This window comes from Henckelia pumila, unplaced genomic scaffold, assembly GCF_033568475.1.
Source record: "Henckelia pumila isolate YLH828 unplaced genomic scaffold, ASM3356847v2 CTG_80:::fragment_1, whole genome shotgun sequence".
NCBI classification, from domain to species: Eukaryota; Viridiplantae; Streptophyta; class Magnoliopsida; order Lamiales; family Gesneriaceae; genus Henckelia; species Henckelia pumila.
The window spans coordinates 1749984-1772556 of record NW_027331883.1 but is presented as its reverse complement, the minus strand read 5'-3'; the positions used below and the strand labels follow the sequence as shown (position 1 = coordinate 1772556).

General features: G+C 34.6%; 3 protein-coding genes across 4 annotated transcripts; 1 reads left to right on the top strand and 2 right to left on the bottom strand.

The window, feature by feature from the left end:
• The first annotated feature begins 1965 nt into the window (after window positions 1–1965).
• On the top strand, window positions 1966–4440 carry LOC140873607 (glutathione S-transferase T1-like). Its single transcript, XM_073276788.1, has 6 exons — window positions 1966–2015; window positions 2511–2648; window positions 2755–2864; window positions 3341–3421; window positions 3589–3803; window positions 3918–4440. Exons 1-6 carry the CDS (start codon window positions 1966–1968, stop codon window positions 4104–4106), a joined length of 783 nt encoding a protein of 260 aa, XP_073132889.1. The 3' UTR covers window positions 4107–4440.
• Window positions 4441–4910: 470 nt separating this feature from the next.
• Window positions 4911–9924, bottom strand: LOC140873610 (probable copper-transporting ATPase HMA5). The gene is made up of 6 exons (XM_073276796.1): window positions 9435–9924; window positions 7482–8876; window positions 7127–7381; window positions 6860–6982; window positions 6269–6745; window positions 4911–5477 (listed from the first exon to the last, which is right to left on the bottom strand). Exons 1-6 carry the CDS (start codon window positions 9732–9734, stop codon window positions 5061–5063), a joined length of 2967 nt encoding a protein of 988 aa, XP_073132897.1. The 5' UTR covers window positions 9735–9924; the 3' UTR covers window positions 4911–5060.
• A 5487-nt stretch (window positions 9925–15411) lies between these two features.
• Window positions 15412–19748, bottom strand: LOC140873620 (MND1-interacting protein 1). Of its 2 annotated transcripts, none has more exons than XM_073276808.1 (3): window positions 19605–19748; window positions 17762–19459; window positions 15412–16162 (listed from the first exon to the last, which is right to left on the bottom strand). In XM_073276808.1, exons 2-3 carry the CDS (start codon window positions 19436–19438, stop codon window positions 15641–15643), a joined length of 2199 nt encoding a protein of 732 aa, XP_073132909.1. In that variant the 5' UTR covers window positions 19439–19459; window positions 19605–19748; the 3' UTR covers window positions 15412–15640. The 2 variants fall into 2 exon arrangements, with proteins under 2 accessions (XP_073132909.1, XP_073132910.1); XM_073276809.1 differs by having other exon boundaries at window positions 17762–19490; window positions 19605–19742.
• Between the last annotated feature and the right edge of the window lie 2825 nt (window positions 19749–22573).

Sequence of the window (22573 nt, the reverse complement as noted above, 5' to 3'; positions counted from 1 at the left end):
CCGTCCGATCGTCACTTCGGGCCGTCCGAAGTGTCCAATGCTTGACACTTGTCAAAAATCTCGGCTGAGTAATCCTGCCTACTTGGCACAAGGGACTTCAGGCCGTCCGTCCGAACGTGCCTTAACTCCGAAGTCAACAAGCCATCTTCGGAGCCCCCGAGTTGCTGAGTTCGGATCGTCCGGAGTCCTCTTCGGACCGTCCGAACTGGCTCAAATATTGACATTCCAATTCTTGATTCTGAAGTCTGATTGAACTCTGGAATTGGTTAATTACTAACCCTTAATCATGTTTAACGTATTATTATCTTAAAATGAAATCTGGGTTACTACAATTTTAGTGTATGTGTGTGTGTTTTTTTAAAATATATTTTAATTTTAATATTTTGGCATACCAAAAGACCAATTAAAGGTCTCTTGCATAATAATAATAATAGATATTTTCTGAATATATTCTGCAACTCTATTTTTTTAATGATGATTCCATACCATCATAAAAGATGTCAACTCTATGATATTAAGAATACTATTATATTATATAGTTTAATATGTTATGTATTTAAATTTAAAATATTGTTTACACTGTCAGACAAGTTTTTCTCGAAAATTATGTTTCTATACATTAAAGAACATGATAAACAAAATGCGGAAGAATATCGAGCATTACTTCCAGCCATTGAATGATTTGTAAGTGTTCTGCTTTCTCCTGGTTTGAAGCCTTCTAAGCATTCGAACCCTTCAACAGATGGTGTATTTGTGTTATTATGAGGTGTGTTTAGGGATCTCAAGTCTTGCCATTTATAGGCGTTTTTCATACTATCAATGAGTGAGAATGAGAGTTTGAATGTCAAAAGAAGAGGGCATGTGTGTCTCAATTTTCTAAAGGTCAAAAGATGTGGGTTGTGGACACTTGTGGTCGTTACTGCTGCCGACGTATGTGATATGAGTCACATTATGAATGTTTAGATTCAATTAATTCTTAACCATATACACATGCAAAATTGAAATTTAGTGAATGCGAAATTTAGTGATTGTTTTGATGTGAAACTGATGTCACTGTCAATATGATATTACGTGAACGTGATATTTTGTAATGTCATGTTAGTTCTCTCGAAAAAAACTAAAATAACAAAAAATTAAAAGATCTAAATTTTTAATAACATGTTCAATCCTTTCATACATTTTTTTTTGAACTTCATAATGTCACTTATGATAATTTATTTTTCTACAAAATAAAAAATTAAGTAAATAAAGTAAAATCTTAAATAAAAAAAAAAGTCGACCAAAGCTAATGAGCTTGTTTGTTATATTCATATTAGCTTACTGTACAGCCAATAATCATAAATCATTAATCAGTGGGTGCTTGAGACCGATTGCGAAAAGATCGAAAAATGGCTTTGAAGGTTTACGTAGATCGAATATCGCAACCTTCCCGCGCAATCCTCTTGCTCTGCAAGTAAAGATCTTTTCTTTGATCGCTTTTTATCTTGATGACTATGTTTTGCCCTCTTTTGGGCCATTGGGGTTCTTTTCTTTTCTTTTTTTGTTGTATATAGTTAGCTCTAGCATGTTCTTTTGTTTAATTTGTTAATATAGCGCTTCTACAGTTGGGATAGTTGTGTTTCAGGTAGTATATATTGCTTCATTTTCTCTCCATTGTAAGTTTCGACGGATACATATATGAAAATGAGTCCTTCAGCTCAATTCTCTTCATACTTCGACAATATCTGGTTATTAAAGCAAGATTATTTCTGTATATATGTGATCCGATCTCGTTTAAGGGTCAACGGGATTGAATTTGAGGAGGTTAACATTCAGCTCATTAAATCAGAGCATAAATCCTCTGAATTTGCAGGTGTCATCATGCTACACAATTTGAATTTCACGATTCTGTAGTTAAGAAAGTTGACGATTCTTGTACTATGATGCGTGAACTCGAGATTCATCTTTGTTTCAGAAATAAACCCCATGAAACAAGTTCCAGCGATTGTACATGGCGATTTCAAGCTTTTTGAGAGGTACAGTTTAATTAGTCCGCGAAGTTAATTAATTATTGATTCGAATCTTAGATTTTGTATCTTTAGTTATGCAACATTTGCTGCCATGATGTTTTCTGAACTTGTTTGGCTGGTTTAATCCCAGATGGTTTGTGCTTCTCCCATATTAAATGTCAGAGCTCTGTAATTACGAGCTATGCTAATGACTCGATGGTTAATCACTTCTATTTATGCATTTCGTTGATTCCCTATTGTTTGAATTTTGCATAAATGGAGTGCTAATCTTTGTGATAGGCTGGAAGTTGTTCGAGTTTGGTTTGGAACATAATCGAATGCTATGTTCCCTGGTTGGCTTCTCGAGTCATTGTGAAAGTTTTAATAAATTTGAGATCTTTCCCACCTAAGCGACAAATATTTTGGATATATCTTTGTAAATTGTAATCAGATTTAACCTACCCCCTCTCGTTTATTTACCAACATTTTTTGTCTATATGTGCTAATGTTTAGAGAATGCAGATATACACCTGCTTTTCTGTTAGACCATAAGCTCAAGAAGAGAGCCCAGACCCGAAAAACTAACCTTTTGAGTGGGAGAGCTCCCAAGCTTTTTGGCCCCTCTAGAATTTCTTGGAGAGCTGATGAGGATCACGCCAAGTTTCTTAATCTTTTCTTTTTCCTTTTTTGCTCCCAAAATACAAGTAATGGCAAGTATATTATATCATTGTTTATAACTGTTTTGCTATTGTGATCTGTTCTGCAGTCATGCCATACTGATTTACCTGTCTTCTGCATTTCCTGGAGTTGCTGATCACTGGTATGATGCTTTGCTTTTTTCGTTAAATTTCCTTGTGCATTTTGCTATTGCTTGGAGTTAACGAAATTGCATGATTCGGGGAGGGCTGGAGCATGTATTAAAATGACATTTTGTTATACATAAATGGCTCTTGGCATGTTTGCTTCATTTTAGTTGAATTACCTTTTTATGTTTACAATTTGGTGCAAGTCTACTTTAGCAAACTTATAGGCATGTTTGGTAGTTTATCAATACATCATAAATTCCTAGCCGATAGAAGCTAGATAAGTTTGTTGAATTTTTACCATGTCTGACATAAATTTACACAACTGGACTCTCGAACGGGATTCAGTAAGGTAAGAGCTATTGGCGAGAAGAAAAAAAAGTGACATCCATTTAACCTTTATACTTAACGCCTCCCTTGCTCAAGTTTTCCTACAGAATTCCACCTGATTACACGTCTGTGTCTTTGTTAATCTGTCATCTTTTATATCATAGTATATCCTACATACTTAGCTGACTCGATTCTTGAACTATTTTTTTATCGGTCCAGGTATCCCAGCTGATGTGCAAAAGAGAGCAAAGGTTCACTCAGTCCTTGATTGGCACCACTCCAATTTGCGCCTTGGTTCAGGTGATTTATCTGCACGTCTTGAATTATTTTTGAAATCGTGCTAGGACTGATCGATGCCAGTTATATTTTTTCCCGCAAGTGACAATTTTGCAACTGTCCTCACAAGGACGTATTTGGGCACTGTTACTGTTCTAACAACAATCTTTTAAATGATACTTTATTTTCAGCTGGATACGCTTTGAATTCCGCTACATTTGGTCTTCCCTCAAATCCAAAATCAGAAGCCGTAGCTAAAAAAATTGCCGAAGCTGAAAAAGTTTTGTCAGCCTCTCTTGCTACAATTGAATCTTTCTGGCTTCAAGAAGATGCACCCTTTTTGCTTGGAAACTCTCAGCCTTCCATCGCAGATCTTGCTTTAGCCTGTGAAGTCATGCAAATTGTGGTAACCAAAGAAAACCAACTTTTGCTTAGAGAGAGAGTGTCGTTTTGAAACTAATAAATGCTTCAACAAGATGAGATCATTCACATTTTCTTTCATCCCCTTCTCCCGTACTAGGTTGTGGACGAGGAGGATCGTGGCCGTATTTTAGGACCTCACAAAAGAATCTTAAAATGGATCGAGGACGTGAAGAATGCAACGGAGCCTTACTTTGATGAGCTTCACTCGATTGTGTTACTTGTCAGAGAGAAACTAAAGGAACGAAGGTCCAAGCTGCGACCAAACTATGAGGAAGAAAGTGCTTAACATTGAATGAAATTTTCTTGACGTGTCATCAGATGAAATTGCTAGAGCATTCAAATAGTATGAACCTAGTTTTCTTCGGAACAGGCTTTCGCTGACCACCGTGTTGGTTTGATTTGTGGATGAGTGAAGATGTATCTGCAAGTTTTGGCAGAGCTGTGAACTTTTTCAAGACAGTATTTGTTGTTATATTATAAATTCTAGGATAGCATTTAGTATGATATTTATGTGGTGATTGCAAATGCTTTAAAAAAAAAGTTTTGCAAACACTGTCCTAAAGTTTAGATTGTGAGTTGCAATTGTTTTGTTGCCCGATGTTTGTTAATTATGTGATACAATGATCAAAATAATATAGAAATACTTTATTGTCAATAGTAACTTACGAAAACACATTTATTTTCTCTACTCAATGTGATATTTCTCCCAAAAAGGTTCATCACTACTTGAGAAGATTATAACATATCATAGTTTTATTTATAATTTCGTATTTGTAAAATTCCAAAAATACTCTTAACTTTATCTTTTTTAGTCAAATCACTTAATCTTATCTATAGAACTCAAAGCAAGTTTTTATTTAATTAATATGCTTTATCTTAAATCATTTTTATTTGGGTGGTAGTATATCCAATTATCCATGTTGGTAAGTAGCGATAACTATCGTATGCGTATTTACGAGTGAAATTCATTAATTTAAGTTTCATTTAACAAAATAGTTTTCTAAATAAATATCTAGATTACATTTTGCAGTTTCTAAATATTTCAAGTAAAAACTCATAAAAGAAAAACAAAAATTAGAGTAAATATCACTGGTTACAAAGAAGATTTTATTACAAGTAACATGAAAACAGCATTACATTACATGGCATATCACACAAACACATGATAGATAAAGGTTCCCAAAAACAGAAAGACATTTCCCAAATATTCACATGATTCTGCACAATCAAAGTCACACAACTACTCAACAGTGATCCCTCTTATTTCAAGAGTATCCAACACCTTAGGTCTCTTGTAATTCTTTAGTAAAAGAGAGCTACAAACAACGCTAACCGAAGAAGCTGCCATTGCGGCTCCAGCAATCCACGGTGGCAACCGGAATCCTGTTAAAGGGAAAAGTGCACCTGCAGCAATTGGGATGCCGAGCACGTTGTATCCTAAAGCCCAAAGATAGTTGAGACGTATTCTTAAAAACGTTTTTCTCGAAAGGTCTATTGCCGTTATAACATCCTCCAAATTGCTCTTCATGAGAACAACGTCAGCAGCCTCGACTGCAATGTCGGTGCCTGCACCAATTGCCATCCCTACATCTGCAGCCACGAGAGCTGGTGAGTCGTTGATTCCATCTCCGACCATTGCCACGACATTTCCTGAAGCCTGTAAGGAGACATAAGCTTGAAGATAGAGAATGGCAAGCTAGCAAATATTAATTTGCAAAGAAAAGGAAAGTAGAAAATATGATGAACAGAGTCCGTGTCATTATACAAAAGACGGTAGCTGAGGATGGAAGTGAAACTCAAAATTTCAAACCATACAGCAGCCTAGTGGTATGTTTCAAGTGCTGTCTACATATACACTCTTATAGGAGCATGTACAATCGATACTGTCCAACACTTTGTACTAAAGAACTAGCTATTTGTGTTCTTAAAACAAGAGAGAAGGATTTTTTTTCAAATTGATATGTAATTTCCTGTTGAAATACATTTTCCTCTACCTACCAACATATTTTTCTGTTTTACATATATTACTTCCCCCCATCACAGTTTTGGTTCACGTTCTTGAATGACAGGAATCAGGATACCATGGAGGCATGGACAGTGAACTTTTCTCACATTTTTAGGGAAGGTAATAGAGTTTCAGACAGGATGATCAATCGAGCTAGGGATATGAAAGATATAAGAGCTTAACATTGTTCAGACACACTCCATTCCAAGGAGTAGATTCAAGGCTGCATTTTTGGATGGATCCATAAGGAATACACACAAATGGATAGCTGAAGCTACTTGAATTCCTGTTTCGTGGGCTAGTATTCCATGTGTCTAGTAAGAGGTTTTGGTCTAATGTTCCATTCATGTAACTTGCGTTTCTCTCTAATTATGGAGTATCTAGCTGTATTGGTACTGATGGGTTTTCAAAAAAAATTAATAATAATAAGAATACCGTTTTACCTGTAGTTCCTTCACTTTCTCTGCTTTATGCTCAGGTTTGGCTTCTGCAATGACAGTATCTATGCCAACTTCTTCAGCAATTGCTTTTGCAGTTCCCCAGTTGTCACCTGTCACTACTATACTCCTGACTTTCATAGACTTGAGAATGGAAATGACTTCGCGAGCCCCAGGCTTCAATGGATCAGATATGGCAAGAATTCCAGCTAGCTCCTTATTGATAGACACAAGAATCCCAGTTTGAGCCAACCCTTCAGCTTCTGCTAATATTTCTTCGGCTTCAAGTGAAATATGAACCTGATGATCCACCATTAAGCTCTTATTTCCCACAAGAACTTCTTTGTTTCTAACAACAGCCCTCACACCATGTCCAGTAATGGACTCAAAGTCCAGTGCTTCAGGCCAACTAGGATTCTCTTCATCTTTGAATTTTTTGGCATACTCAACAATTGCTTTGGCTAATGGGTGTTCACTGTTTACCTGATAATACAAAACACACCACTCTGTCAATGTTAATATCACATGGATTTATATTCTGCAACCGTACAAGTTTTTTATTTCTCTATCAGGTTCTGAAGATTAAACGGAGTATACCTCTGCAGCAGCAACCAACTCATAAAATTCTTGAAGAACCATATTTTTCAAAAGCTTTGTGTTGACAACCACCGGCTTTCCAACAGTCAGAGTTCCAGTTTTGTCAAAAACTATACAGTTCACCTGTTGTAACAAGCAGAAACAAATTATGTAGAGATAGCATCATGCACTGCAAGTCAATAGATGGTCATTTCACTGTTTCGACTATGATAGTTAGTTTCAGAGATTCACTAACCAATCACAACAAACTATACATAATAATCGAACCTTGTGAGTACTTTCTAATGCCTGGCCACCTTTAATTAAGACACCTTGAGAGGCACCAACGCCGGTACCAACCATAACAGCTGTTGGTGTAGCAAGGCCAAGTGCACATGGACAGGCTATGACCATTACAGAAATTCCAAACTGGAGAGCTAGCTGAAAGCTATCCATGGATGAAGGAATCCAAGATTTAGGGTATCCATTTAATTTCCCGGATAAAAACCAGGCGAGCCATGTAGAAAATGAAAGAATTATAACCTGAAAATTGCATACGAGCATCCAACTTTTAATCTTGTGAAAAGATATAGAGCTAGAAGTTCTAAAACCATAACTAAGTAAAAAAAAACTTTATACGTACTAAAGGCACAAAGAATTTGGAAATACGATCAGCAAATTTTTGGACCGGAGCTTTTGCCAGTTGTGCTGATTCAACTAGCCGAACAATTTGAGCTAGAGCACTCTCGGATCCAACCTTTGTAGCCTTAATGTGCAGCACCCCATTTGTATTCAGAGTCCCACCAATAACCACGTCACCTTTTCTCTTCGCCACAGGCCTAGACTCTCCAGTAATCATGCTCTCATTTACATGACTTTGACCCCAGATAACAAATCCGTCACAAGCTACTTTTGCTCCTGGGATGATCTTCATGACATCATTCTTTTGAATTAGTCGACTGTCTATTTCTTCCTCATTCAACACATTTCCTTCGCTGTCTAAGGTCAAAAGCGTTGCTGTTTCGGGAGTCAAGTCCATGAGCTTCTCTATGGCTTCAGATGTCTTGCCCTTGGCCAAAACTTCCAAATACTTCCCAAGAAGTATAAAGGAAATAAGCATTGAGCTGGTCTCAAAAAAATCTGTTGACTCAAAACTTGGAGAAGTAGCAGCTCTTAACACTGAGTAGACTGAATAAAAATAGGCGGCATTTGTTCCCAGTGCTATTAAGACATCCATGTTCGCGGAGCCATGACGTAAAGCTTTGTAAGAACCAATATAGAATCGACGGCCAATGACAAACTGAACTGGAGTTGACAGAATCCACCTTAAAATCTCCCCAATGCTAAGCATGTTAACTATCTTAGTGTCCAGCCCATGTTTGATACCAGGGATATACATGAAAACCATGGACAGCAAAAAAACAGGAACCGTAAAAACCAGACTCCAAAGGAAAGATCTGCGGTATTTCTTGATTTCCTCTTCCCGATGAGCATCTCTTCCCCCTCCTTCAGGAAATATTTTTGCCTTGTAACGTCCAGATCCAGTCGACTCTATAATTTCGATGAAATTTCTGGGCCCAGTAAAATCCGGTTGGTAGGAAACAGATATTTTGTTGAGTTCTGAATCAAAGTTCGTATCTTGAACTCCTGGAAGTGCTTGAAGAGAATTTCCAATGATTCTCATGGAATTTTCTGAGCGCACTCCATCAACTTGCAGATGTATTTTGCACCTATCTTCGCCAGTGCTAATGAGCAAGGCCTCAAATCCGGTATTTTCTACAGCTTCCAAGATCTGACTGTAGGTCAAGAACTTTGAATCGTAATGGACTTCAGCCTCCTCGGTTGCTAATGCTACCTCTGCTCTTTGTACACCGGGTACAGCTTGCAAAGCAGATTCGACAGTTGAGGAACAAGAAGTGCAAGTCATTCCTTTTATGCGAATACGGCATACTTGAGAAGATTTCTCATTTATTTCATCATTAATAATCAACGTGGCTTCAAATCCCACATCTTCAATCGTCTCACGGATGGTTTCCTCCTGAACATGCAGAACATATTAAGCTAGTTCTCATTGACAGAGCAATATTGCTACCAGTAATTTTCAATAATCTAACATGATATATAGCTCGACTTTTCTTCGGAATACATATAGACAGCACAATACACGGTAAGAAAGATCACGGAGACGGTAGAATTGAATTAAGGCTGCAATGTTTTAGGGGAAGTCTACTGGCCTTACTAATAGAGTTGTGTGACTAGTTCCTTTGCCTTGAAAATATTAATCTCCCAAAGCCCACCAAAAAAGAAAAGAACTTTTTGCAAAATCTTGAAATCTACCTGAATTTCCAACCTATCCTCGAGGTGAGTGGTAACAACTAACAAGAACTTGGCAGCTAAACTTAAACCAGCTGGGTTGCTTTAGCAAGAAATCAAAGGTAAAATCTACTAAATTCGAAAGGAATTGCCTCCATCCATCAAATATTAGCAAGCTTTGAGCGACAGTAAAACATGGAAAAATGATTCAACGAAGAACCCCTCAATTTTCCAAAACTAAAAATCAGCACAAAACACCAAAAGAATCTAATTTCTTACTCACATTAACGAAAGCCGGGTAAAACATGACTTGAGCGCGATTGTTCAAGACATCGACCGCCGCCTCCTTGATTCCGGGGAGGCGTTTGACGGCCTTCTCCACCGATCCAGCGCAGGCGGAGCACGTCATTCCTACGACGGAGAAAAGGGCCTTGGCTTCTGATCCTTGCATGGATTTTTCTTCGTCCGATGATACGCTGACCCCTTTGGGATACCTGGGCATTGAAGGGTAGCGCGGCCGCGGAGACAAATCCCCGCTCTCCTTTCTTATGCATGCAAACGAGATAAACTTCGCCGCCGCCATTGAAGTTTCCTCTCCAGTAATCAAGGTTTATCCTTCCACTCGATCAAAGATTTTTCGTCGTTGATTCTACAATACACGAAGATATGGAGAATTTGTAAACATATTGCTTGCTTTTCTTGCTTGATTAAGACGCAACGCTAGTGCTAATGTAATGGGCTAATGGCTTGCGGCTTTTGAATGCCTCACGGTATCCAACATGGTTCCATACATTCTTGAAAAATGATGAAATTGAAATTTATTGTTTTATTTTATATTAAATCCGTCAAATTAAATATAATATTCTTTCACGTCATACTTCAATATTATAATTATATTAGTCATAATATTATTTATCAAATAAAATCTTATTTACCCAATTAAAAAGAAGATTTAAATTTCCTTTATGTTTATTGATTTTGTAAATTTCATTACCTTGTAATCTAGTAATCTACTTTATAGATTCACCATTCAAGTTGTCTTCAAATTTTTATTTAAATAATGGCCTTCTAACATTGCATATTTGACATTCCAATGTTCGAGTTGATATTTGATTTGAAAACTTACACCAATCCAAATTTAATCACATTTGTACCGTCAATTTGACCATTTTTTAAATGTATATTTTCATAAGTGAATTAATTTATCTAAAATATTATTTACTAACCTTAAATGACATATCATGAAGTAAAATTAAAATTTTAGTTTTGCAATAATTTTTAAACTATCAATCAATTAAGCTATTCACTAAACTGCAAAAATTCGACTGTATTCTACAACAACATATGATATGAAAAAGGAAAAAGATGCAGTATCATATATGATATATTCATATTTCTTAGTGTTAAAGATTATAAATGAGTTTAACTCCATTTCAAAAGTTAGTTTGAAGGCGAGAATTGTCTAAAGTGGTGTTTGAGAATTTTTAAAAAAGAAATTATAGACTAATTACTTAAGTTTATATATACCACTCTCATGAACGTAATCGAGCTGAAATAAAATAATCAACTCTAATAGAAGACAGCTACAATGTCTCATTCAGATAATCCTTATATTTTCATTTCATAATAAAGGAAAATCAGTTCCCTTATAAAATTACATAGAATCGTACCTTGATCCAACTCTCTTTGCCCCTTCGAAACTAAATTTATGTTGTCCTAATTAACATTTTGAGTGCACATATGAAATAATCTAAAAAATAATCTAAAAAATCCACTAATATAATGTTTTTTTCTTGAGTTTTAACCAAGAGATAAGTATAAAAAGAAAAATATACAAATAGTAATGAAAAAGACGATCGATACGTACATTAAAACCAGTAGAGATTTGGTGTTGATTTTTGTGTTTATGAACCTTATTAGTGGTCATAAAATTTGCACATGTAAGAACATGCATATACGGTACATTATATATAGATCGAGCCCCATGCATTATATCGATGACAAATTAAGAATATTATATTGTGAATCTTCATTTTGAATCCGAAGATCCATAAATAAGATTCAAGATTATGTCACTCATACCTACTCGAACATTTCATTTTTATTTTTGAATATTTCTCAAGTGGTGCCACACACACCTTGATGAAATATTTGAATTTGTTATACAAAAAAATATGGATTTTTTAAAACAAATTTTATTATACCAACATTTAATCGATCGAACTTGTCATGTAATATTTTCTTAGTGTGATTTATCCAACTAATGTGACTTATAAACTATTCACTAGTGTGATAGACATAAGAGACTAATTTGCTAGAGAGTAGGTCTATTGTGAGACGACTCAACTCTATCCATATTTACAATAAAAAATAATATTTTTCATAGATAATCAAAATAAAAGATCTGTCTCATCAAATTAATTCGTGAGATTATCTCACAAAAGTTTTTGTCTTTTACAATATTATCATATTAAACCCTTGACAAACCCACCAATTGTATAAAAAAATAGTCGTTGACTTTGAATCCCCATACCACGTCATCCTTCTATTCTGATCGGACAAACAATTGGTGAGACTAATTTGCTAGATTATCATGTTAAACCCTTGACAACCCACCAATTGTATAAAAAATAGTTGTTGACTTTGAATCCCAAGACCACGTCATCCTTCTATTCTGATTGGACAATCAATTTGTGTGACGTGTAAGCCAAAAGTCAACATGATTATGTTTAATTCCATTTTTAACCGTCATCGGAAATTTAATTACAAGGGTGGATCGGAGGCGATCTTCTCACAAATCACGACCCCTCCTATGCATAAACATTTGGCTTACTATTGGGGGCACAATGGTCATTCGAGTCAAAAACTTATGTAATTAATTAATTCATTACTCACAAACAGCCAAATATACCAGATTATTTGACTATAATTCATCCTATCTTAACTTGCATTAAATTTAAAACAAACTAAACGGAAGACATGCAGCTAGCACTCTGATAAATCATGATTAAGGAGTAAATAGTGACATGAACTGGGGTAGGTTCTTCATCAGGCTACAAAAAATGTCCAGGTTCAACAAATTAATTAAATCATAAACACATGTATATATATTGTGTATATATGGTTTTACGAATATAGATACATGAGATAGGTTGATCCGACTCATATCTTTACAATGAAAAATACTACTTTGACAGTAAAAATTATTCATGAGTCGAATCAAATAGGAGATACATCTTATAAAATTGGCCGTCTCATTGTAATTTTTATGTGTGTATATGTATATAATATACATATATATATTATTTAATTATGTCATTATGTTTACATAATTTCTGTCAATATTCTGACTTTTTTACTCACTTAATAACTGGAAAAAAAATTATTATCTTGTTATTCCGTTCCAAGGTTATATTTTACTTGGGACAATGAATTTCTCAAATCAAAATCATCGTAAATATATCTCGTGTGATATTAATATCTCAAGTTTGAGATAAAATCTCGAGTTTGAGATTCACTTGTGACAAACATCTCCCTGAATTAAATAAAACTATTTTAAACTAAACTTCTTAAAATTAATCGGAATAAATTGATGACAAATAGGATATATTATAAAGACGATCGGAGTAAAAAGAAACGTAACTTGCATAATATAGCACGCCTGTCTTTATTATAACACGCCTGTCTTTATTGATGGGCTTAGTTGAATAAAGAATAAAGTTTGGGCTTCAAAAGTAAACCCAATTACTTGTCTGATTGTCCAACCCAAATGATCTCATTTCTTTTAAGTGGGCCTCCAAATTGACTTTTAAACAAAATAAAATTCGTTTTCCCTTTTTAAATGTGATTATTTATCTACACGATATATAAATTATGTCCAATTAAACCAGAGCGGTGACTAATTAACTAAAGAGTAGGTCTCTGTTAGACATCTTGGCTTCATAGAATTTTATCTGTGATATGGGTCAATCATATTTATATTTACGATAAATAGTAATATTTTTTTCATCGAAAGTAATACTTTATTATCAGTGACTTAATTAAAAGATCCGTCTTATAAAATTTATCCGTAACTCGTGAGACCGTCTCACAAGAGATTTTGTGTTAACTAAATATGAACTTGTTGCTCAAAAAATGGTGTACATAACTTGAGGGGGTAACTAGATCGAGTCTTTTTTTTTTTTTTAACTAATTTTGAATTATATATTTTTGTAATCAAAATAATTGTCGAAGAATTGAGTTTTGTATAAGGTCCGATATAGTTTAGATAAATAGTAACACTCCTATGAGACAATCTCATCCGTAAGATGGGTCAATCCTATCTATATTTATAATAATAAGTAATAATTTTGGCATAAAATATAATATTTTTTAATGGACAAGTCATATAAAAGACTCGTCTAAAAAAAATAACCATTGAAACCGTCTCATAGGAGTTTTTGTCTTAAATAAATTTCAAATTTGAATAATAAGTTGTTCGAAAAGTAACAATCATTACTCAAGATATTTTTAGATAGTGTTTGCAAATATTTTAAAAAATTAATTATGAATTTTTTTCACAAAATTTTGAAAACCCTGTAAAAAAATAGGCAAAAAATTCTATGAGACGGTCTTAAGGGTCATATTTATGAGACGGATATTTTATATGGGTTATCCATTAAAAATTATTACAATTTATGTCAAAAGTATTACTTATTATTATAAATATGGGTAGAATTGATCCGTCTCACGGATGAGACCGTCTCACAAGAGTATTACTCAAAAAAATAAAATACATAATCACTTTTTTTCTAAACGTATTTATAAATATTACCTTTATCATGGTACAATAACTTAAGTTTTTATTGATACTTCAGCTAACAAATAAAACATAATTGGCTTTACACACAATTTTATAATATTTATATGCACACACAAAACAGAGACAAGGGTTTTACATAATCTAATCTAACTAATTAAACATCACAAACAATTGAATAGATCGAATTGTTCATGAACATAAGATGTTGACCCTCACCTTTCCCTTAGAGCATCTCCAAACGATACTCTATTTTGCCATTTAACACTATTTTGAAGTAAAATGGCACTCCAATGCTATTATGCTACGCTATAAAGGAAAAAATTATTTTTTTGATCTTGTATGTTTGTCCATTTGTGATTTCGGTCCTCTGTATTTTCAGATTTCAGTTTTAGATCGTTTTTTTTTTTGTAATTTTAGTCATTTTTCCGATGTAGCGCTGATGTGTCACCAATGCAGTGCTAATGTAGAGCTCACGTGTATAGTGTCACGTAAGCATTTTCGAATAAAAAAGACTAAAATTGTCAAAGATCAGAACATGCAAGACTAAAACTGAAATATGAAAACATAGAGCACCGAAATCGTAAAGTTGCAAACATATAGAATCAAAATTGCAGTTTTTCTTTTGCGCTGATTTGGTGCATAGCTACCGTGTTGCGCAGCACTGTAGTTGCGTTATCCATCTTCATTTTCCATTTTTTCTTTTATTTTATTTTTTAAAAAATAATTGTTTCTTTTTTTTTTCAATTAAAGTTTATTATATATTTTTATTTCATTATAATAATTAAAGTTAAGAACTTATTATTTTTTTTTAATAATAACCATATCTGTTTTTAATAAATTAAATTAAATATAGTTATTGTTGTAAAAAAATTAAAAATAATATTAACATATTGATTTGTATTTATATTCTTTTGTGTAATTAAATATTTTGGATTTAATAAAAAAAGTCGAGAATATTATGAAAATATTTTTTTTAAAGTAAATTTGAAATAGATGGATTGAAGATGAATTTTATGTTTGATGCAAAACTTGTACTATTTTGATGCAAAAAATGCGCTAAAATAGTACAATAAGTTGGAGATGACTGACCTTCAGAATGGATCCTTGGCAAAACACCATTCGTCTTACACTATGACTAAAATGTCAAGCATCACATAAAATAATAGGTTTGAGTTCAAAATTGTTGAATAAGAGAATTGAATCGGTCGCATAAATGATTGAAGAAAATAAAAGTTATAAAACAATGCAATCATAAAGAGACAAAGTGATGCAATTAACAATATTATAAATCAGTTTCACAAAAAACAATATTATAAATCCACCAAATATGTTGTAAAATGAAATCGACCGGAATATGCATTGTCAAAACTTCTTTTTTAGCACAATTCAGCAAACAAGCAGAACCACTCGAGATTTAAAACATAATAAGACTAGCAATGGGAGAGATAACTGCTCCAATTTGAAAACCAATCTTCAAGAAAGTATGTATTATCATGTTGCAAATGTAAAAGGTATCTTGTCTGATAATTAATTACTTGCAAATCCACCATACCACTTCAAGATAGCAAATAGATAACAAGTAAAATGGTTCAAACAGATATCCTGGATTCCACAGAAAAGAGGGCATACACGAGTCTTCATCCAAAGAAGTCTTCTGAGTATGCAACCTTTGGCTCATGGCATTATGTCTAAGAGCTCGCCCCAAAAACTCGAATCCTCTGTTCAATAGGAGCACGACAATACATGCATGTGGCTCTTCCTTTCTTCCCATAAGTCTCGTTGCAGTTGGTGCAAATAATTTGATGAGCGCAAGGCAGGAAAACGATGGAAACTTCGTCTTCCATGCATATCATACAATCCCTATCATGGCCACCCTCTTTTTCTGGAGAATCTTCTTCTAAAAGATCAAGCTCGCGCAGCAAGGTTGTAATGTTTCTTCCTTGTATGTTTGTTTCATCAGAGTTTTTGAGTGCTGTATTGTTAGCTTGATCTTCAACCTCTTGGGATTGTGCAGATTCTTTGAGGCGAGCATATTCTTGCTCCAGCCTTCGAAGGTCATCCTTGTGACGTTGAAAGTCGATCTCTATCTTAACGCGTATAGATTCAAGCTTCCTTTTGTTATTAGCCTCAGAAGCCTCTTTAAGGCGCCTTTCTTCTTCTAGCTTAGCGAGAACTTGCTCTTTTTCCTTTTGCTCTTGCCTCCACTTTGCCTTTCAGATAGAAATTAAAAAAAAAGGTTATTAGTTACATTGTTTAAGGGGTATAAGTTTATTGACTATGAAAAACGCCCGAAGTGAATGGAGCACTAGGCGTCATCTAGAAAGAAAAATAAGGAAACAAATCAGATAAAATGCTGGATCTCATTTTACTATGTTGGGGGTAGCGACTACTTTCCAATTAACACAGTAATTTGCAAGAGCTAGACGGCAAGGAAAGAAATACGCTGATTGCTATAATTAATAATTGATTAATCACGTAAATAAGGTTACAGCAATGCACCATAATTAAGAAAATGTAGATTATATTATTATACATGTATCATAAGAATGTCAAAACGCTTTGTAATTCACAACAAATTGACCAAAATCCAGGCAGTTCAGATCTTCAAGCCTGAACGTTTTCGTTACAAATTAATTTCAACCTGTGCTCGGCAATAATGATGACGTAATCATGATATTTCAAGAAGAATTAGGAAGAAAAGTTAATACTTTGAAGCAGTCCTTAGAGAAACACACAATTAAATTTTATGGAGTAGTTTTTATCAAGGTATCATGCATGTGTTAACTCGTAATATTTTCGGAACATTCAGGTACAATAATGTGCGTTTTTCGTACAATTGTTCATCTATTTACTCTGCATACGTATCTAAATAAAATTATAACTCCAAAAATTAAGAATCGGATAGGCCATCACAAGCAACAAAGATCATTGGACTCAAACATAATAAAAAGGGAAATAGACTGTACCTGGATAAGACAGTCCTTGTCACAGATATTACCCTAAATAAAGTTACTAGTTCCAGAAGAAAAATTGAATAGCAAATTATTACAAGACAATATCCATAACAAGAACATATTTTGGCAATATTAATTCCTCATTATGGTTTGACCAAGCTATACCAAATTATGCAATAACTCAGACCTTTAATAGCAAATCATGTAAGCCCGACATATTGAGCATGCCCATGAGCATTGTGGTCATGTCCGCCTGTCTATGAGGGAACTGCGTTTCATTCAGGACCCGGATTTTTAAGTAGGAGTTAACAATAAAATCTTTCTCATCACAAACAGGAAATCAGGTGATAATGACACTTCAGAGACCACCAACAAAATTCAAGTATACCAAATAAGTACAAGTGTAATACAACAGTTTCCCGCCGTGCCCTGAGGAATATCTGAAAGTTGTAGATAATAAATTTGAATTTTTCTGTGTCTAAAACAAATTCCTGTCAGTTCAAGCCATAGTTCAAGAAAAGTTGACATCACAAATTGACAAGATCTTGTCGAAGGAAATTAGGAAAGTAAGAGTGCCATGGTGTCTTAACAATCGGAATAGAATGAAAAAATGAATTCACTCAAGACCCTTGATAGTAACAACATACAGCAGGAAGATACGAAACCAAAAGCATGCTCCCCAAATGAAACAGTCAAAACATTAATTCCGGGCAATAGTGTCAAGTGGCGCCATCATAGAATGCAGCAGGCATATATAAACATGGAAGTACAAGCGAGTTAGTTAATAGTCAATAACATTTTCTGCACGTGAAAATTGCCTGTCTCTGTATTTGAAAAGGTTGAAGTATCGCATACCTCGGTATCCATTGAGGCTGCCTCGACCCGAGCCAACTCCTGCTGCAACTCATATATCTTTTGTTTCTCTCCTGCGATATCCTCCTGCATTTTGGTCTTCTGCTTCTCCCAGGCCAAAAGCTTCTTCAGAAACTTTTTCTCTCTTTTGGCAACTTCCAAACAGGTGGAAACTGATTCAGATGCACTTAGTTTAGCTGCCTGCATTTCTGCTCTAATTTCTGCATTCTCAGCCTCAAGTTTTCTAACAGCAGCATTTGCGCGGTCCACTTGGCCGCTTGCCTTTCTTAAAGCATTCTCTGTCTCAGACACCCTCTTCATGGTGGAATCTTCAGGGGTTTGTTTCCCCTTTTTCAGTCGCTGGACCTCCTCTTTCTCCATTCTTAATGTCTTAAGTTCGGTTAAATCATGACTGAGCTTTCTTGCAGCTTGCACTGCCTTCTGCTGCGCCCATTCTTTACGTTCCTGCACTTGTTTCTCCAAGTCCTTTATCTGATGAATCAAACTCAGGATCATTTCATCTTTCTGATCCAATGGTAGTTGTTCTGTATTCTCATCGAGATTTAAGTCCCGAAACTTATTCATCACGGAGTTTATCACATCTTGATTCTTTTCATTTTGGGATTCCTCGCTGTGCCCAGCAAGAACCTCAAGTTTGCCAGGTTCGTTCGGCAAGTCCCCAGAAGACAAAGAGCTAGGACAAGCCTGTGACTGACTTTGAAAATGCTTCGAGTTTGCCCTAAATCCTGCAGCAAACATGGCAACGTTTCTCTTCAACAAATTCTTCATTGAAGGGGTGAGATTAAACCTCTTAGGACACTCAATCTCTCTCTGTAAGGTCATATCTGATGCACATGGAAGAAATGCATTCGTTGGTATTTCAGACTTGCCACAATTATCGAAGCCCCAGCCGCTATGAAACTTACACATCGCTGGGGGAACCCCAACTGTTCCTCCAGTACCAACACCACCCTCAGAATCCCCAGTACCACTAATCAATCCACTCTCGCATCCATTCCCAGCAGACAATGGGGAGGCTTCCGGAATTTCCATCATGCTGGCACGGCCGACATGGAGATCACTCATCAATAAACACCACATTGCGTCACCTTTACTCAGATGAGGCCTAACTTGTTGCAACAAACACACCATTCCCGTAAGTGAATACTCTTGCATCTGTCTCAAGTTCAAAAAAGTTACGGCCTCGGCCTCCTCATCGTTCCCCTCATTACATCCATCATTACTCAAATACGCCAAAGAATTAGACAAAATATTAGTCAAAACATCCATCCCACCATAACAATGCCCATTTTTCAAAATAGCCTTTAAAGCAATTTCCTCGTCATAACCCAAGCCCACGAGTTTATTAACAGCCTCATTGTACAAGACCTCCAAATTCTTGAGCAAGACATCCTCTAACTGCTCCTCAGTGCAGTACCCCCACCCATGATCATCAAATCCTGAACCCGAACTCGCATTTGGGCTCAGAATCGGGTTCGGGGTCGGGCCTTGGGCCAAAACATTGAGGGCAGTTTGGTAATAGCTGGGTTTAGCCTCAGATGTATTTGCTGATTTCTCCAAATCACCGTGTGACATGGGATTAATATGATCGGATTCGGGCTTGGCTGATCCCGCCCTCCGATTAGCACGAATATGTTTCTCCTTCATCGTACGGCCCATTCAAGAATCAAACCAACAATCCTGTAAAAATAAACAATCAGACGCAAGAACCCTGTAAGAACATAAATGGAGAATCAAAACAAATAATCGGCTACACAAATATACGCAAACACCATATGTTTGCAGAAAGAAAGAAAAAAAAACATAGAAAGAGAGAGTGACTTACGTATGGATCGGGTGATTATCCAGCGTTTAGGGTTTCGACAAAAACGATGAACTGCTGTGAATTTTGTGATTGTGGGGGGATGGCCGTATGGTATATGTTTGGCTTTGTTATGAGTGGGATTTCATGCCAGCCGGAATGGACCCATTCGGAGCAATACCCGGGTCGGGTTGAAATGCAAACTTCATAAAAATGATATCTCACACCTCCTGTAGTAATATTATATATATAATTATTTATTTTTAAATGCTGCAGTTTTATGTTTTCGTAATGCAAAAAGCAATATATGCCATACTGCCTCTTTTTTATATATAAATAAATATATATAAGAATTTCAATTTTTTTGGTTCTCTGCTTTAATATATTTTCAGATTTTTGTTCATTTTTAAAATCTTTACTCGAAGACATACAATTCAGTGATCAATCAAATAAAATAAATAAATACGATAATCAGCCAAAAACTGATACGAAAATTGTAACGTAAATCTTGGTAGGTTATCCATCAATTACACAGCCGCGATGACTTAAAGGAAAGCTCTTAATAGCCATCTGTCATGAGAGTTTTTCCGGTAGTTATAGTGCTGAAAAATGATACGTTGGTTATTTTGATATAGTTGGTTATGAGTTTTCGATGACCTTCAACGACTTTTTTACAAGGCGGTTGATGATAATAACGATTGTTTAGTTGACTAAATTGATAAATTAAATTTTATATGTATTTATGTCAAAAATACCATCATACCCTTAATCATTAAATATATTACCGCGTTAAAAAAATCATGTTTTGATATTTAAATTAAAAGCGGATATACTTATTTTTTTCCAAATTACGTTGCATGACTTTAGGTTTTCGTTTTGGCAGGGGCGGAGTCAGGATCTCTGTTCAGTGTAGGCAACGATACAGTATAGTTAATAAAGTAACAAAAAGGCACCGGTTAATCGATAATCAGAAATAATGTGTCCTAAAGTTCGAACACAAACAAAAACAAGTGCTAGTCCAAGGAAAAACGTTGAAAAAATGACGAACAACAGCACGTACAAAACCAGCAATCAAAACATAATTTGATATAAATATATACTCTACAATCGAAAAATAAGCATGAATTGATTCCCGATAGCAAAATGACGCAATATTTAAAAATAATGATACAATATAGTTAATAAAGTAACAAAAAGGCACCGATTAATCGATAATCAGAAATAATGTGTCCTAAAGTTCGAACACAAACTACACACAAACAGAAACAAGTGTTAGTCCATAGAAAAACGTCGAAAAAATGACGAACAAAAGCACGTACAAAACCAGAAATCAAAACATAATTTGATAGAAATATATACTCTACAATCAAAAAATAAGCATGAATTAATTCCCGATAGCAAAATGACGCAAAATTTAAAAATAATTGAATGGTCGACGAACATTAAAGGAAAAGACGAACCTAAAATTTGGTGAAACTATATATTTTGTAGAGAATATGGAAGATGAGATTGTACAGAATGGTTGTTAATCAAAACATATGTTGTTTGTGACTGTACATAATGTTATAAAATGTGTGTGTACTAATATCATGTAAAAATTTAACATTTTGAGCCTACAATTTGGGTCTAAAAATTATAGAAGAAAAAAACTGTTGTTTTTTTTGGGTCCAATATGAATAGCTAGGCATGTAATAATAATAGCAACTAAGTATGAGGATAATAGAGACAAAAATGGTATGTTTGGTAAGACTATTTTTTTAAAAAAAAAAAATTAGCAATCAAACCTATTTATTTTGATATTTTAAAATGGTCCCCCGAAGGGGACCTCAAATTAGTTAATTTAAATGATATGAAAGGTTCAAATTTCATTTACAAGTCCAAATTTTTTGTCACATAAATTCAACAATGATATCCATTCCGAAGCCCTTTTTTTCCATCCCAATATTGCTTACAACACTTGTTCACCTTAAATTCAAAATTTAAAGTTCAATAAATTGACCGAGAATGTGTACATACGTGATGCATGCAAGTTGTTATACCCTGATTCTTGAAGCCCAAACTTGTATATATAATATTTGGTTTGTTGGGCCCAATGTGGGTAGCAGCCCACACTGGGCATGGGCTAGCTCCGCCATTGCGTTTCGGTCCCAGGTCCGCATAAGCGTAACTAAACAATGGATTTTTATAGCCAATCTATTGCATATATTTGCTTTACAAAAATGGATAGTTCGAGTTATTATAGGAGTTCATCGTAATTTATTATAAAACATTTAAGATATTTATTTATTTTCTCATGTGGTACAAGAGTATTTCAATCACCACTCTTTCAAAACACGACGTCTTTGTCGTATTTTGATCTCTCAATCCACCAACACCGGGAGTCTAGAAAATGACTCCCGTTGATATAACATTTCGCCTATCATTGCATTTATCTCACATTGTTCATGTCGATGATTATCTCTGATACCTTTATATCATGTCTACTCAAATCGCAAAATTAAATTTAGGGATAACTGTGTTTTGGTTCCTGTGTGCTATCAAATTTTAGTTTTATTGCTATAATTTTTTATTTTATTTTTTTGACAATTTTAGTACTTTTCATTAAAAATATTAACATAATACTATACACATCAACACTGTATTAGTTGTGTATCAACACCAAATGAAGAAAAAAATTAAAGTAACACCAAGTTATAAGTGATTATAACTTTTTTATTTAACAAAACCTAAAATTAAAAAAAAAACAAATAAACAAACACACCAAATTAAATTGAAAATTGATAACATAAAATATAAAATCACAAAAACAAATATAAAAGGCGGAAAAAACGATTTTCCTTATCTTTGCATCATTTAAGTTTTTTTTTGACGTAGCATCATTTCAGTTTTCATTGCAACATAAAAACAAAAAATTTCACATTCTGAGGTCTTGGCCTAGTGGTCAAGACTGATGTCTTGAAACCAAGAGGTCTGAGGTTCGATTCCGCTGACTG

Excerpts from the sequence above, each read along its gene's own strand:
- LOC140873607 (XM_073276788.1), top strand. The coding sequence starts at position 1,966 with ATGAAACAAGTTCCAGCGATTGTACATGGCGATTTCAAGCTTTTTGAG. Across the intron at positions 2,865-3,340 it reads GCATTTTGCTATTGCTTGGA|GTATCCCAGCTGATGTGCAA; the intron begins GTTAACGAAATT and ends TTATCGGTCCAG. Across the intron at positions 3,804-3,917 it reads GTGAAGTCATGCAAATTGTG|GTTGTGGACGAGGAGGATCG; the intron begins GTAACCAAAGAA and ends CTCCCGTACTAG.
- LOC140873610 (XM_073276796.1), bottom strand. The coding sequence starts at position 9,734 with ATGGCGGCGGCGAAGTTTATCTCGTTTGCATGCATAAGAAAGGAGAGC. Across the intron at positions 8,877-9,434 it reads TTTACCCGGCTTTCGTTAAT|GAGGAAACCATCCGTGAGAC; the intron begins GTGAGTAAGAAA and ends CTGCATGTTCAG. Across the intron at positions 7,382-7,481 it reads CCAAATTCTTTGTGCCTTTA|GTTATAATTCTTTCATTTTC; the intron begins GTACGTATAAAG and ends TGCAATTTTCAG.
- LOC140873620 (XM_073276808.1), bottom strand. The coding sequence starts at position 19,438 with ATGGGCCGTACGATGAAGGAGAAACATATTCGTGCTAATCGGAGGGCG. Across the intron at positions 16,163-17,761 it reads CAGCCTCAATGGATACCGAG|GCAAAGTGGAGGCAAGAGCA; the intron begins GTATGCGATACT and ends TCTATCTGAAAG.